This window comes from Metarhizium acridum (genome assembly GCF_019434415.1).
Source record: "Metarhizium acridum strain ARSEF 324 chromosome Unknown scaffold_276, whole genome shotgun sequence".
NCBI lineage: Eukaryota > Fungi > Ascomycota > Sordariomycetes > Hypocreales > Clavicipitaceae > Metarhizium > Metarhizium acridum.
The window spans coordinates 1,595,534-1,611,867 of record NW_027094025.1 but is presented as its reverse complement, the minus strand read 5'-3'; the positions used below and the strand labels follow the sequence as shown (position 1 = coordinate 1,611,867).

The 16,334-nt window shown below is 48.7% G+C and overlaps 2 protein-coding genes across 2 annotated transcripts; one reads left to right on the top strand and one right to left on the bottom strand.

Moving 5' to 3' along the window:
- Nucleotides 1-12,778: 12,778 nt before the first annotated feature.
- J3458_013477 (uncharacterized protein) lies at nt 12,779-15,189 on the bottom strand (the record flags this gene model as incomplete). Its single annotated transcript, XM_066120465.1, has 3 exons — nt 12,779-13,360; nt 13,494-14,001; nt 14,240-15,189. 3 exons carry the CDS (start codon nt 15,187-15,189, stop codon nt 12,779-12,781), a joined length of 2,040 nt encoding a protein of 679 aa, XP_065974753.1.
- A 658-nt stretch (nt 15,190-15,847) lies between these two features.
- J3458_013476 (uncharacterized protein) lies at nt 15,848-16,048 on the top strand (the record flags this gene model as incomplete). Its single annotated transcript, XM_066120464.1, has 1 exon — nt 15,848-16,048. The coding sequence occupies one exon, from the start codon at nt 15,848-15,850 to the stop codon at nt 16,046-16,048; it is 201 nt and encodes a 66-aa protein (XP_065974752.1).
- Between the last annotated feature and the right edge of the window lie 286 nt (nt 16,049-16,334).

The following is a 16,334-nucleotide window of genomic DNA, read 5'->3' as shown; positions in this document are numbered from 1 at the left end:
CCGTAATAGGCCCATGATTGGTTGCCCTGGCCCAACATGGCATCGAGAGGAAACTCATCCGTGCAGAACCCAATACCAATGATTCTAGACACAATCAGCAAATCATGTAGAAGATCGAAATTCATGCCAAGATAGGATTAATGGGCTCTTCTTACTGGTCCCTGCCGGTTTTCTCAACCGCGATAGGGGGTGACCGTGAATGCTCCCGAGAGAGAATTGGCATCCGCTGCGGCGTTTAGGAGGAGTCGCATTAATTCCACCAGACGTTTTTCTGCCGAGTCGCGCCATGGAGACACGAATGGTGCACTCCGCCAGTCGAATTTGGGTCTGCACCTCTCTGGAGAAGATATTCAACGACTTCCGGTGACGCAGAACACAGAGAGGCCCAGTGTAGGGGTGTCGTGCCGCCTACCCTGGTACGGTTTGGATTTTCATCATGCTCCAAGAGTAGTTTTAGTTTGACAATCCCAACATGTCCATTTTTAGCCGCCGCATGCAAGGGGAGTGACCCCAACTTGTCCGTCAGGAGAGGATTGGCATTTTTGGCTAGAAGCAATCGAACGGACTCCAAGGCGCCAGATTCGCTGGCGAGAAATATCGGTGTGGAGAGGTCTTTATTCTGTGGCTTGGAATGGGCCAGATGGAGCAAGTCGAATGATGATGCCCGAATGGAAAGTCGATATCTTTTTCAACACGGTCTTTGTCTCCGTTAAATCCCAAGTCGTCCATATCTTCCCCTACTTCTACGCTTGAAGATAAAAGAGCCCGCTTAATGCTGATATCTGCCCCCGATTCTATTGCCTCACAAAGCAGTGCCTTTCCTACTGTCCAAAAGTGTGGATTACAGCCTTGGTCCAACAGGAGACGTACTGCATTGTCATGGTTGTTCTTGACAGCTTCCCTGAGAGAATACTTGTCTGCATTCCAAAAGTGCGTGGCGCGGCGGTTGAATCGGGCTGCATGTTCCAAGAGCTCGTCGACTACCAGCCGGTGGTTCTCCCTAAAACCAAGACACAATGCGGTCAAGCCATTCTCATTTATTTTACACCAAAATCTCATAGCATCCCCTCTTTATTCCGAAGTTACGGTAGTCAATTTGCCGAATTCCTTTATGATTGTTAGCTCATTTACGCCTTCGTAGCATCTCTAGGAGATGATTGATGTCCAAAAAGAGCCCTGATTACTCGGACATGACCATTCGTAGCTGGGTCAGTCGAATCCATCTCACATGGCCTAGTCAACCCTGGTTCATATATGCTCACAACGCCGTGGCTGGGCAAGACGGAGTGAAAGTCATTTGATATTTTGTCATACGAATTCTTGATGGGGTCTGAATATTTTGACACTCTCTTGTGGCAGAGTTTTGATCGGACCGTAGAATTGAGTCGTCACAGTTCCCAGGAGTCCTCGTGGAACGGTTGGTGTGGCGTGTTAAAGAAGATCTAGATTGGAAACAGCCAGATGCTAGGAATAAAGGTCTATTTGTTCATGTAGACTGGAAGAGAAATTGACATTACAATTTTGGTATGCTGGTGTAAGTCATGAAGAGGCTGAAACCGCCGACTAGCTAGAATCAAAGCCTTCTTGAGCAATACGCCTCCAATATCATAGCCCAAAAGCACCATAGGACCAGGAAGTGATATATTTTTATCCTGCTGCTATACCCAGTCCTTTATTATCTTATAAAGAATAGTGATTACCTTACGTCTCTTGAAACAGGGTTCTCAAGGCCCAAGAAAAACTCTAGCAAATCATGAGCTCTAGACTCAATATAAAGGGAGCCTTCGATTTCGTTGTCTTTAAGCAAGTGAAAAAAATGAACAGATGCGTGCGGAAACTTTAAAGCTATTAACTTCGCCAAAACATGATCCAATCATGCCACATTGCTTACGTCTGCAACACCTGTCACGAACACAATGCATGACATGGTTCCGGATTTAGACCAAATTGGCAGTTTTTTTTTTTTTTTTTAGAAAAAAAAAATAGACGAGACTTGTCAAAAATCACCGTTATTCTGAGAAGGCTTGTTTCACCAATCTAGTGAGGTCACGAAATGTCGGCAGATGAAAACCGCAACTAGCCCTTAGCTGCAACATGTATGGGGTGGAATGTGATAGGTCGTGGCAGAGCAAAAAGAAATGACACGGCAGTCATATAAGAGCTGCCATTAAACAAGAATCTAATGCAAAGAGCTAGATTCAGTGTTGTGATAAAGGACGAAGATGCTGGAAAGGCGAGCAGAGACGTGCCTGCCTTTGATGTAGCAGGCTCTACACGTGACCCTGGCTTCTTTGTTGCCAATAAACAAAGAATCAGTAAGATGTGTCCGACATGACAATGAATTACTTCTTCCACCCACGTTTCAAGTATTGCAGTTGGAAGTACTATAAAGCATAACATGTTGATTTAGCTCAAGGTACAGTGGGAGGCAAAAAATGTTCGACAAGATCAGGTACCTCGCTATCGCGCTCCATTGTATGGGAAACTTTAGTATATTAGTGTATTATGCTTGGTTGACGAAGATATTCTGCCATTAATTGTATATTTAGAATTTTGCCGAAGAAACTAATAGTGCAATCACTAAAAATGATTAAAGCCTAGAAGAAATTATAATAGGTCTCTTTCCTAGCTTATGACATAAGGTGAGAAGCGATGTAGCGATAACCCATTTAGCAAGATTCTAGTAGAAGCATGTTATGCGTGGAAAACGGGTAGAATTGCTGTGGTGCTGAGGAGTGTTGTCTTGGTGCTGAGTGGGCGAAAACTGAGTCTAGCGGCAAACACTGATATATTAGCTTTTTATATCGTTTTAATAAGTCTATATTCGATCCACAAAGCCCCCGACAGCCTTGGGATTTTGTTTTGGCTAATATATAAATTATTAGGCTGTAGCCGAGTAAAGAAGAACCTCATTATAAAATTCAGGGTCCGATGGCAACGTACAATCAAGCGGGATATTTATAGAAAGCTTCTAAAGCGTCGATTCAATTACATTACTTAATAGAACAAAATAATTGAAGGGCGCTGCCGGTGATCCCTTTCAGCCATGGCTACACCCTTCGGCTCGGACCTAACCACCAAGTCCAGCCCGCCGGCAGATCCTCATGCTAATACGCCGGAATTTTGTCTCTCATAATTGACTGTATAGTTATCGCCGCCGACGACCTCTTATGTTTCGTGGCCATTGCCCATAGATTAACAGCGACGGCTCACTCGGACATTTTTCTCATACCATGGCTATGTGTCACAGGATTGGAAAGGCTAATGTGACCTCACTGGACAGACATGATGAGTGACAAGCGAATTGGTCACTACAAGTATGGTTTAGATTCCATGGACGGTCGCCGACTCATTACTAGAGCCCTGTGGCCGAGTAGAATACGACTACCGGATACCCTGCTACCACTAAAGCGAAGTTCTCACGCTTGTCACATAACGTTCAGAGAGCCTTTGTTTGCAAGGCACATATCCACTATGCACTTTTTCATCAGTGCTACGCTCTAGGCCGTTTCGGCTGCTCGAGCCTTCCCCGGGCGGATAAGTTGCTTCTCACCGCCACCCAGAGACATCAACGTCTCGTCATTCCAAGCCTACCCGGAAAATGCACGCCTTGGCACAAAAAGATGCGTCGCAAACTTGAGGTATGGTTGAGCTTCTGAAGACGTATTACGCACTTGTTAAAGTTTGCAGCGTTCTATTCAACGCTTCAGTCGCAGTGTATGATCCAGCCAGGGTTAACTTGACAAGCATTATCATCTTCCCAGGTCAAACTGGCGACACGGCTTTGCAAAGTGGATGACCAATGTTTCGTTGGCACATGTGGGTGGCCGGACCACAAACAGATTTGACGCATTTGCTAGTTATTACAATGTATATAATATGAGTTTGAATTTCCGGCTAGCTACTTCTTTCATAGTGGTTAAAAACGCCATAAAGAGAATGGAGGGGGAGAACATGACTTGTAACGTCTCGTAGGCTGCAGACCATCAAACAAGGTAGCTTTAAATTGGCTCTTATAGTACTACTTTGTCCACAATGACCTCTCATGGAAGGAGGGGGGCAGATGCCGACTGTCCACCTTGAATCCGGAAGTGGATCGCATCCTCCGATGCGGCCCCGCCTGGTCCGTGCTCGGACTCGGCGCTGGAAGGTGGGCCGACACCGATGGATATGACTAATATGGAAAACAGCTGACTATCGCGCCTACTATTGAAAATTTCTTTGGTTCTCTATGGTAGTTTGACGCCTTAGACCTATAAGTTGGACTACGGTTCTATTGCTGTGCACGTGTAGGAGATACACAATTGCCTTTACGCACATGCCCTCTCTCATTCCCAGCTAAGGACTGGCATAAAAAGCTCATCCTGTGGTTGCAGGGATCAAGATGAATAAGCTAGTAAGTAGATACCAAATAAGACAGTGTTACATTCCACTGGCTCTGTAGCAGAGCTAGGTGACTGCGAAAAGAACAAAATGGTCCCGGTTACGACGGTTATTAAAGATACCAACGCCCCTATTGCGGCGGTTTGGGCTATTATTTAGACCTGGGGCCGCATAAGCTTTGACCACTAAACATGATGAAAGCAAGTGTTGAAGGTCTTGGAATTGGATCAGTGCGGGCATTGACATTTAAACCGGGAGAATTCACAGCCTCGGAGAAGCCGGAAAGCGTCGATCCCCTCACATATACTATTTCTTACGCTCTGATCCGGAACCCTGACCACTCCAGGGCTACGTATCCTCGAGGGAGCCTTGCCGGTACGAAAACAAGATGTACATGGTCCTCCGAGTCGGAATAAGTAAGCAAAGTCTTTAAGGCTAAATTTGCAAATTTATCAATAGCATGTGTAGTGAGGCTATTGATTCCATTGACAAACTGCTAGCTACTTGACAGCAGGGATGTCGACTGATATCGGCAGATACTGTACGATAGGTGCATTGGCTAAATCCTTTGTTTGGAAGCTCAAAACCTAACTCGCCATTCTTCAAAGAGACCCTGCATTTAACATGAGAAAGCCTTTAATTTATTAAAGCGGGACGTACATGTAACCAACATCTAGTAGCTGTAGTTTTCTTTTAATAATATTGATTTGTAGCACAAGTAATTCGAAGACAGAGAACAAGACAAGGCATCACAACGTCAGTAAATTACAACAAGGCGATAAGATTTTCGGACTTGTCACTCCCCCATCTTGTCAAATCTTTTCTTTCAGTCGAGGGGCTATGCAGTCTTTGCCGGAAACCTGTGTCAGGGACATGGATGAGTCTCTGGACAGCACCAAAACCCAGTTGTAATGTCGCCAGAGTGTATCCATAAGCGCATTAGGGATAACCCGTCACATCATGTGCAAGCAGTAGCAACCACAGCCATGGGGACGACCCGTCCAGGGCCGGACATTTGAACTTCCCGTGTATGGATTTGTGCAGGCAGCTTGAGCGTCAACAAAAATCACTATCTAAGCAAATGGCAACATAAATTCAACTCTGCGCGGACTTTTGCATGGAATGGCTACTAGGTTTAGTATCTGACAACCCGCTGTAGATCTAAGCGACTTCAGCCAAGAGAAGATGCAATGGAGCCAACCGACGCTGAATTCTATTTGAGTGCTCCATACAACGGTTAAAGCCCCTTGTAGTGCATATATCAACGTATCCCATATCCCAAGGCTAGTCCTTATCCCTGTTCTCTCCCCTCACATTCCGCAATCGCTCGTAGAATTGAGTCTCTAGACTAGTCTGATATTAGCACTAACTTGTCTAGTTACAGCTACCGAGGCACGATACTTACAACGTACTGGGACGCGATAGAAATCGACCAGTTTGGCTTGGTACCGTGAGGTTTCTTGACATCCCCGAGTATGTCAGCGCCTATCCCCTGAAATACTCTATAGCATGAGAAACAGCTCACCTGTCTCTCCAGACACCTCATAAGCTTATTCCGGATTTCCTGAATTGTATTGGCGGTATCAGAATATCCCCTAATATCGGCCGAGCCAGCGAGCGGGTGGGCCGTCGTGAGTCCTGCCATAATGGCGACGAGAGCAATTGAACACTTCATGCTGATATCTTGCCGGCCGAGACCAGTTTTGTGTTGGAGAATCGTGTGTATTAGTGTCGTCGATACACGTTGTTGAATACGAAGCGCGTGGGTCGTGTCCACGAAAAGGTTCAAATTTGGGAGGAGCTATAGCCCTCTTTATACGATCCACTTGTTTTGGACAAGTAGACTTTATTCTCATGGATTCCATAATCTTCATACTAGCCTCCATGAAGCGCAGGGCTTTTGACCCGGCAAACGCAAAAGCCATGTACCTGCATCTGTGAGATGGCGTGAGGGTGTCCACCAATCCTGGAGACTAGCCCGCCGCCAATGATGCTTTTTCGCAGCAGAAGGAAAGATCTAGAACCCGAATCTTGACTTGGATGGGCGCAACTTAGCACATGTCAACGAGTCATCAATTGCGTCTTCTACGACAAGCCGGGCCTTTTACCGGCAAGGTCCAAACTAACACTAGCCACAAAGGCCAAATTAGAAGCTAGCTAACAAACCCACTAACTATGATAGTAGTCTTTTGACCTGTTGATGAAGCATAGATTTTATTGCGAGACTGCTCCATTCTCTCAACTTGTCAGCACGCGGGCTTTACCGTGTTTAATAACATCCATAGGCTTCAAGTACAGTGGGAGCAAAAGCTATTGGACCAGATTGGGGACTCGGCTATCTCGCTCTATAATATAGTGTACTAGAATTTGTTGGTTGGTAGGCGAATATGGTTCCGTGCTGGGCAGGTTGGAGGCCGTGCTTATGCTGCTTCACTTGCCTCCAGATTGTGAAGGCGCTCGTGGACGGGTTTGTAAACTCGGCTTTTCGCTGGTCTTCTGCCTCATCTTGTTATTTGTCATTCAAGGTGTACCAGCCTTGGAGACTACACAGCAATCCCGCCCAAGAATGAAGGGCTGTTTGTTATCCAGGAGCCCCTGCGCGTTCATCCTCCCGTCCCTTGTATCTTTTCTCGTAATGTGCCTGCGGGCGGTGACATGGTGGCCATCCGCACTCACAGGCATTTCAGCAAGCAAAAAAGGAAGTTCTATTTCCATGTCAATGGTGAGTACATCTCAGAACCGGGTTCACAACCTCAAACGTGACCCGTGACACGAAGTGATACCGCACAAGGGATGTTCATTTTGACTCATGGGCCATATTTATGCAAAAACTTATTCAGCTGTATTGTAACCTCCAACTACACAACAGGTGTAGAGCAAGTCTTACACTACAATTTCACGTTGCATGTAGCATGCTAGCTGTATAACTTGTTGTACGCGGGTGACATCAAGTCAACAATATGAGGCTATTCCATCGTTCCGAAACTCTCAAGAAGTCATTAATCGTAATAAAGAGAACCCCCTCATTTTGTCTCATCTGGGCCGACGTTCTAATCTGGTTCCCATATCATCCAATTCTCTCATCTGTGAGGCTCCCCATCACGGCACGTCCCTCGCTTCTATGTTTCAGCTTCGTAGTTTTCACATGCAGCTCAACAAGGGCTTCAGCTTGTCCAACACTTTCTTTTGCGCGTCCGCATCAGCCGTCGTCTTATCGCTCGCATCCCCAACACTAATCGACACGGAACAAGGCGTGCTCTCATGCACTTGTAACTCGGAAGGCAGACGCGAGCCACCACACCAATGGACGTCGGGGGCCGAGAAAATGCCCGATGTGATGCGAGTAAGGACGTACTTGACGTCTGATGCCTTGGAGCAGCTCCCACCCGCATCAATCTTGGGCATGTTCACATTAAGAAAGACGTCGTTGGGCAAGTACGGCTTTCCTGTCTCGATAATTCTCTGGGTGATATTTGCGGAAATCTCGGCGAAAACGGCGCTCTCCAGCGAAGCGGGTGTGTTCCAAGGGTGAGTGGCTGTGTTTGCGCCGGAAAATGCAATGGCAGGAATGCCAGCTTCGTGCGCGGCATAACAAGCTGCGCCGACGGTGCCAGGGCGACTGATACATGGGCACCCGGGTGCCCAAATAGACTAGCGCACCCAGGTGCCCAAATTATGTCAGCACTCCTCTAGCGCTGGGACAGAACCTGTGCCCCAGCATGTTCCTGCAGCCACTGCACATTGCAGCGCCAATCAGATTGATGAAACATGGATCAGGCAGCATTCCCTGACGACGTTCTTCCACCCGAAGGCACATATGAATCACGCGAGTCCTTACTTGATGCTATCAATTCTTGGGCGAAACCTCGAGGGTACGCATTTACAACAGGGAAATCCCTCAAGACACCAAATGGCAGAGTCAGAGTAATATTCGCTTGTGATAGGAATAAACCTCCTCCAAGCCCTTCTACTGATCGAGTGCGACGCACTTCGAGCCGAAGAACTGGCTGCAAGTTTTCAGTTCTAGCCAAGCAATCGCTAGATGGTAGTACATGGGTCTTGAGCCATCGACCAGACATCGAATGTGCTAAACATAATCACGCGCCCAGCGATGATCCTTCTGCACACCCTGCCCACCGCAAGCTTGTGGGAAAAGATGCGGCGATCGTCTCCAAACTCGTGAAGTCTGGAACTGCCCCTCGAGAAATAAGGACCTACCTCCATAACCACTCAGAAACACTTGCAACTCAGCGGGATATATACAACCGGATTGCGGCAACCAGGAGAGATCTTCGCGAAGGCCAGAGCAGCATTCAAGCCCTAGTCGACCAATTAGATAACGAGGGCTTTTGGTGTCGCGTCCGCTTGGATGTAGACAATCGACTGACGGCTATCTTCTTTGCCCATCCTGACTCTGTGGCGTATTTACAATGCAACCCGGACGTATTATTGCTGGATTGTACCTACAAGACGAATAAACACGGTATGCCGCTACTCGACATGGTCGGAGTAGATTCTAGCCAGCGGTCGTTCTGTATCGCATTTGCATTTCTATCCGGTGAATCGGAAGAGGATTACTCTTGGGCGTTACAACATCTCAGGTCACTTTACCAGCGTGAACTTCCGTCAGTTGTCTTGACTGATCGATGCCTAGCTGCAATGAACGCTGCTGCACATTGGTTTCCAACGACCAAAGCGCTCCTCTGCCTCTGGCATGTCAACAAAGCGGTCCTCCAGCGCTGCCGGCCCTTTTTTGTGCAGAAAGAAAACGAAACCTCAGAGCGGGCAGAAAATGACACATGGGAAGAATTCTACACCTCCTGGCACTCGATTGTTGCTTCACCAAGTGAAAAGATATTTGACGAGCGCCTGGCCAAGTTTGAACTGAAGTATGGCGAAAAATATCCAGAGTGTGTAGGGTATATCAAGATGTATTGGCTCGAGCCGTACAAAGAGATGATCATTAAAGCATGGGTGGATATGCACTTGCATTTCGGCAATGTGGCCACCTCGAGGCAGGTGGCTTATACTATATGCAATTGACAAGACGCTAATGGAACGTTCCCAGGGCCGAGGGTATCCATTCACTGATGAAAGCACACATTAAGAAATCGAATTTGGACCTTTTCGACGTTTGGCAAGCCATGAAGCATGCCATCGCAAACCAACTCAAGGAACTTAAACATATTCGAGCTTCGCAACAGTTACGCACACCTCTAGATGTATCCGGGCTCATGTTCGAAGCAGTACGAGGTAGGGTTTCGCATGATGCTTTGCGCAAAGTCCAGGGGCAACGGCAGTTATGTCTACAAGAGCCACGTCAGATTCTATGTAGTCAGACTTTCACTTCGTCACATGGGTTGCCGTGCTCCCACACCCTCGAGAAGCTGGAAGAAGAAGCTCAGGGTCTTCTGTTAGAGCATTTTCACCCACATTGGCACTTAAAGCGAGGGGTGGCACTGCCAAAACCTGTTCTGGAACCTCGCCGGGCTGCAAACCAACTAAATAGGACTCAACCCTTAACGAGCACAAGACGCGAACCATCCGGTTTCGAGAGAATCCAGGGTAACAGAAAGGCTCCCACTTGCAGCGCATGCCACGTGGTAGGCCACATTATGACCTCGAGGTCCTGTCCGCTGAAGTTCAAGGGGTCGCCGGTAGTACCTCTGCCGGAAGCTCGAAGTTCAGTCACATTTTCAGGTGCCACGGCGGAAATGGCTCCTGCGGGTGTCTCTAAGGCCCCCCCGGAAATCGTGCCAACGACCCAGCAGTCGCAATGTTCAAATGCAGTGGCGGATGCCTTGGCAGAGATTGATCAACCCTCTTCCTTTGCAGCACGCATGCCACCCATCCGTTCATCTCCTCTCATGAGATTTAATACGTCGACTGACTTGGGGTCGCTTGCCACATCAAACAACGCGCCCGGCAGTCCGCCAATGTTGACCGTTGAAGGGCCAAAAATTGAGCAAGTCCAGTCTTTGTCTGGTGTCACCTTGGAAGAGCCGCGGTACGATTCCCCGGGTGCCATTTATGAGAGATATGTAGCTGCTAGAAATGCGTGGTACGCTGCGCAACCTGCTGGCAGCATCAAGACCAACCAGCAATATCGCAAAGCGATGGGGCTCCCACAAAGATACGACAAGCGGAGTTACGAGTGGTGCTTGGACTACAAACAAATGTCGAAGCATCGCGTCACTGCGACAGGGTCCAGAGAATGGACGAAAGAGGAAATGATGGCGTATCTAGACTGGAGCAACCAGGAAGATGAGCGGATTGAAGCCCAGGTCGCTCGGGAGATGGGTGATCATCCTTTGGCTAACAAGAGAAGAGGAATGAAAGAAATATGGAAGAGAATAGAGGTAGACAGTAATGAGCAACAAGCTTTGCACTCAGCGAATAGCGCGACGGAGGATTGCATTGTTGTCAAGTTGTAGATTAAACTGGAGAGAGTAACTAGTTGAAATGATCTTCCAGCCGGGTCTTGCGGGTCTGTCCCAGCGCTAGAGGAGTGCTGACATAATTTGGGCACCTGGGTGCGCTAGTCTATTTGGGCACCCGGGTGCCCATGTATCAGTCGCCCTATCTAGAGGTTGCAGTATAAATACGTTAAACTTTCTATTGCTTTTCAAACTTATATTCTTTAGTTTAGTCTCCTTTTCAACTGATAACTTTCTCTCTCTTATGTTTACTTGGTGTTTATAAGCGGAAACTTCCATTTTGAATAATATCCGATATACTATCATGGGGCAACCCGGGGAAAACTATGGAAATAGCGATTAAATAGCGTGGCGTTCCTGGAGCATTGGAGGCAATGAACACCCTGATAGCCAATGACTAGTAAAGCTGTGGCCCAACACCTCCATGTTGGCGCTTGCACTGCCGTTGCACCAGACATGCCATGACATACAGCCACTCGCAATTACTATTTGCCCATGTTGAGGTTCCCAACAACTCCACTGCAAGTGCGTATAATGGTCAGGGGTTATTCCAACTAGGGTCAGGGTCTTGGAATTGGCAAGGGCGGGGGCTCATTGTTGGGCTAATCTGGTACGAGGACGTGGGCAAACTTCCACCATCTCTCACTATATATCATGCAGTCTTATCAAGAGTGCCAAATCAGGGTCAGTCTTGTCGCAGTTTGCAATGGAAAGAGGCCAATAAAACGTGCGACCTACATTCTCCCGGTCCGTCTATCGGCACATGGCAAGGTTAGTGTCGCCTCAATTGAACCTTCCGAAGTGCAACAAATCCTTCTCATACGCCCGAAGCGCTCGACGCTACAGTTTGGATGTAGGCTTCTTTGTCTTTACTGCTCTCTTGGATAATGTAGAGAACATCGACCCAGCGGTTAGGCCTCTCATGATTTTGACGGCATCCACCAGAGTATGTGGAAGATTTCAACAATTCTCGCCTTCCAAGACTGTATGGGTTCGTTTGAGGAGTACTAATTGAGACCTCCTTAATAATAGCTCTGAAACAGTGTGTTGCTTTATCTCTCCTGGACGCGTACATATAGTAAAGCACTTCCTGCCACTTCTGCAGCCTCTATATTGAGTATTATTACGGACAGTAGTGTCTATCTGGTGGGAAGCATGGTGTACAAAATCCCGGTGATGAAGTACAGCTTTTACAAAGTCATTGTCGCACCGGGACTCGAGCAATATATCTGCAATTTCCATCCGCCCTCCAGGACCAACATGGTCACACTTATAAATGAGTCATTGCCTGCACGGCCCCGACCTAGGGTCGCAACAGGCGCAAATTGTCATCAATATCTGAAGCTTTTCTTTTCTTTTTTCTTTTTTTTTTTTAATACTCGTGGTACATATTTAGCTCAATTGCAACTCGAGGCTGTAAGCATATGTCGTACGTAAAGTCAACTCAGAGGAATACAACCACTCGTCTTTGACATGTAAGAAAACCAAATATTTAGATAAACATGAAAATGCCTTGGATGGAGCCACCTAGAATACAAATTGAGCCATCAATGCCAAGATCCAGGTGGTTATTCGAAAATCTGTATCGTTTCCAACGTCCCCCAACTGAGAAGGATACCCAACTCCCTGATCACGCAGGAGATGCATAGTTTCTCCTCCTTGAGCTGGTGCTTTCCGGCGTCGCAGCTGCATCCACAACGTCTGCCTTGGGGACGGCCTTGGCTGCGCACGCCCAGAGGAGTGGCGTCTGGCCCTCAGACTCGCCCTGGCGCCGGTTTCCAGGGCGCGGGAACACTCGCAACGACCTTCAAACTTATCACACAGCTCCCGGTTCCTGTTTCGTATCTTTCTCCGGGCCTCTTCCATGGTCAGGAACACATCACCTATGCATTCAGAGACAAATTCGTCCGACGTGTCATCGGCATAGTAGCAACCCTCGACAATGAATTTATAGCTTCCTAAAAACTGTCCAAACTGCGACAAGTCTTCAGGTGCTTGCTCAGGAACTCTTCAGGTGATAGGGGACCGGTGTATTGTCGCTGGGACATCTTGGTCACAATTTTCCGCATTGCTTTGATCTTCTTTTGCATTGCCTGCCAGTTCTTTAGCCGGATTCCCCACGTCTCGGTCTTCAGATACTGCGTCACCTCGTCTCTCAAGTCATTGCCGCTCACGCCGTCCATGAGCCCGATAGCTAGACCCACGAGAAAATAATTATACGGAGAATCTAGCACACCAACGGGGGGAATGTACGGATTGATGATTAGCGGAGGTGCTGTAGGGCTTAGGATGTACGGGTTGTCGGTGTAGTAATTGTCCAGATACTCAATCTTTCTGACTTCATATATCCTGCCGAGCTTCATAGCAGCAACAAGTCGAAGTCCCTTGAGCAAGTCGAGGTTATCAACGGGGGAGATAGAATCATCAAGCTCCTCTTCCTTGAGACGACCCTGGAGGAATAATGCAGTCTGGTGAGTGTGTCGGATAAGAGTGTAGAAGCGGTAAAGACCTGGTATGCCCTCGGTCGATACCTCCGTTATCTCCGTGTCAAAGTAAGTACAGATCCAGCGTCTCTGGCTGAGTGAAACTCATTCCCTTGGACTGGCCGAGAACGAAGGCAACATCTAATGCCCGTGGCAGTGGTGGAAGGGGGTTCCCGAGTTGTCTGCCAACCTCCTGCATCTGCGCGCGAGCCTCGGAATAAGGGTCAGCAGGCTGGGTCAATGGACCGCCGAGCCAAGCGCCAACAGAATCGTCGGCTGTGCCTCGATCAGGATAATTCCGGATAAACGTTGCCTCATTGATCTGCTCGATGAGCTTGTTATTGAGCTCCTTGGCCAGCTCTGACACCGAGAAGGCTTTACCATTCGCGAACTCTTGCGGGATGCCTAAGAGAAACTCGCGCTGTCGGCGCGCAACCACATGCCACTTGTCTTGTTGGATCCTATAAATAGCTTTCTGGGTTCCGGTTTCGAGCTCGGCCAGGTCGATTGGCTCTCCCTCGCCGCCCAACGCATTAGAACCGTGGAGGTCGGGCGAGCCACTCGCATTTAACGCGCCAATTCTCTGGGCGGCCTCGGACAGCACGCTTACAGTACCAATTACGAAAGCGCTCTCCAGCTTGGCAGCAAAAGACTGGGTTGGGTCTGTATAACTATGCGAGTAGACGGATGCATACACTCTACTCAGCGCCTCAGCCTAGGATTCATCGCGCTCCTCTCGCATCTCGTCTAGCGCTGTCGGCTTGGGAGGACGCTGGAAGAAGCTGATGATGACTCGGATAAAGTGAAGCGCTTAACCAAACGGAGCCAAGGGACCGAAAACGAGGACATCCGCGATGCCGCACAAGACGGCAGCTATTGTGACAAGGTCAATATCCCGGCCCCCCTCCACGCCGGCGGATGTGTTCACGGCACAACCTATAAAGGGGATAATAGCCGTAAAGGCAGGCGAGCTTGTCCAAAGCAGTGCTATCCGACAGCAAGGACTGAACGATGCCCTTCACCCACAGGACACTCCCAACCGCTCCGCCCAAGCTTTCAAGAGTACCAGAAGCCATGCCGCCGTTTCCGGGGACCAGTTCCGGCGAAGTAGGCTCCAGTGCCTTGTATCCGAGCCGCTGCCGAACTTCGTTGAACGTCGTGGCCCCCTTCTTCTCCCACGAGTCTGGTATCTTGGGCCGGCGTTCTCCAATGGTCTTATCGAACTCCTCCACCGACACCTGGTTGGCCCTCTTTGCCCTTTCGACGAAGTGGTCAGTGGCGGCTCCCTCCTCTGCCACAAGAGTCTCGGGACTCGTCACTCCTTCTGACCCCTCCGTAGCCGGTGGGAGGTCTACAATTTCCTTCAGCTCGGGAAATTCCCAGGGAAAGCAGGCATCGCTGCTCTGTCGTCTGTCCAGTCTTCCCACCTCGCGCTTGCGAGCTTCGGGCTTGACGCACACGAGTGGCTCAATGCTTTCAAGCGCCGTCCTGAGCTCCTTGATGTTTTCCTGGTGGCTGCCCCTGACACGTTGTAGGTATTTCCATCTGAACCAAGACGCTTTGATCCAAGGATTCTCGGCAATGGCGTTGGCGAATGTCTCTTGCATGTCTATCTGCCCCTGGGCATTTTCCTTGATAGTAGGCGTGTAGTCGGCCAGGGGTTTGAAATCCGCCACGATTTTTTCCGTCACCGGCCGACCATCAACATGTTGCTCCCAAAGTTCCTGGAGCTTCTCTTTTGTAATGCTACCCTTGTTCTTGGCGACCCTGCCGTCAAAGTCGATGGCTGTGGCCCCATCAGTTGTCACAGCTGTTATCTCGAACTTGTCGTACGGCTTGAACTTGTCAAACGTGGCCCTAACACGGCCGTCGAACACGCGCTGCATGGATAGCACGATGTTTTCTCTGACATCCTGGAGCTTCTTTCGAGCGCTTCCCCCGTGAGCGTCTTGTGCTTGAATCCTTGCTTCTTTTGCAAGATGCCTGAAAGATTGGTTCCTAGTTTCTTGAATAGATCGGGGTAATTATTTGCGTTGCTGATGATGCGAGAATCTGCTATCTCGCCCGTCTTCCCTGCCTGTACAAGCAGCTCGACCGTGGGCTCCCGCCATAACAGAACCGCGCTATAAGTTCCCTTGAACGATTTTCGTATAGGCGTTGGAGCAACCGAAGAGATGGATTCGATCCCGGGCTATAGCACACCTCGATTATGCCTCTCATATCATAGCCATGCATACGACGAACAATCATGGGCAAGGTTTCAGAATATAGGCTTCATCTGTGTATAGTGATTATTCCCGTCTCAAATTATATAAACCCCTCATCAAGTCGGTGGCATAGAGTGTTTGTGCATCCCATGATTCGCACATCAAACTATCCGCACTCTTTCTGCCCGCAACCCTCCAGAGTCTACCACAATAACCTGAATACCAGGTGGTCCGCTTTGAAGCTGCTTCTCTGGCCCGTAAGTCAAAAATGATGACAATCCTTGATATGTGAAGCCGGGCCTGACCAACTTGGCGAGCGACAGTTGCCGCGTCCTTGATGGCCGTCTCTGCGAACGCCAACGCACCCGGTTATGCCGCGAGTCAAAACCTCAACCAGATTCAAGAGGCAGAGCCGGCACCTGCCGTCGTCACGGACTTTGACGAGACCTTGGACGGGCTGGTGGATGAGTTGACCGCACTTCTCGGAGATGTCGTGGAGCTGGCAAAGGAAGTCAAAAAGCATTCCGATCAAGCCTAGTCAGCATTTGGGGGTTACCGAATAGCCTCCTGTATCTTTTTGCTTTAGACACCATAAAATTTTGGGGACGCATTCATCATTCATTCACACATAAGAATTAGAAATTACACCCTGCAGAGGCCGCCTATTATGATCCGCCCAGCAATAGTAGTATAACCAGAAATGGAAATCCCCGTGTAGAATACGTAGTCTCAGACCCACCTATATCCGCCCGGGGAGTCGTGCTAATCGGACGACTAAAAATGCATACCCCTGTCATGTCATATGTCGTTAGCTCCCGCACCCG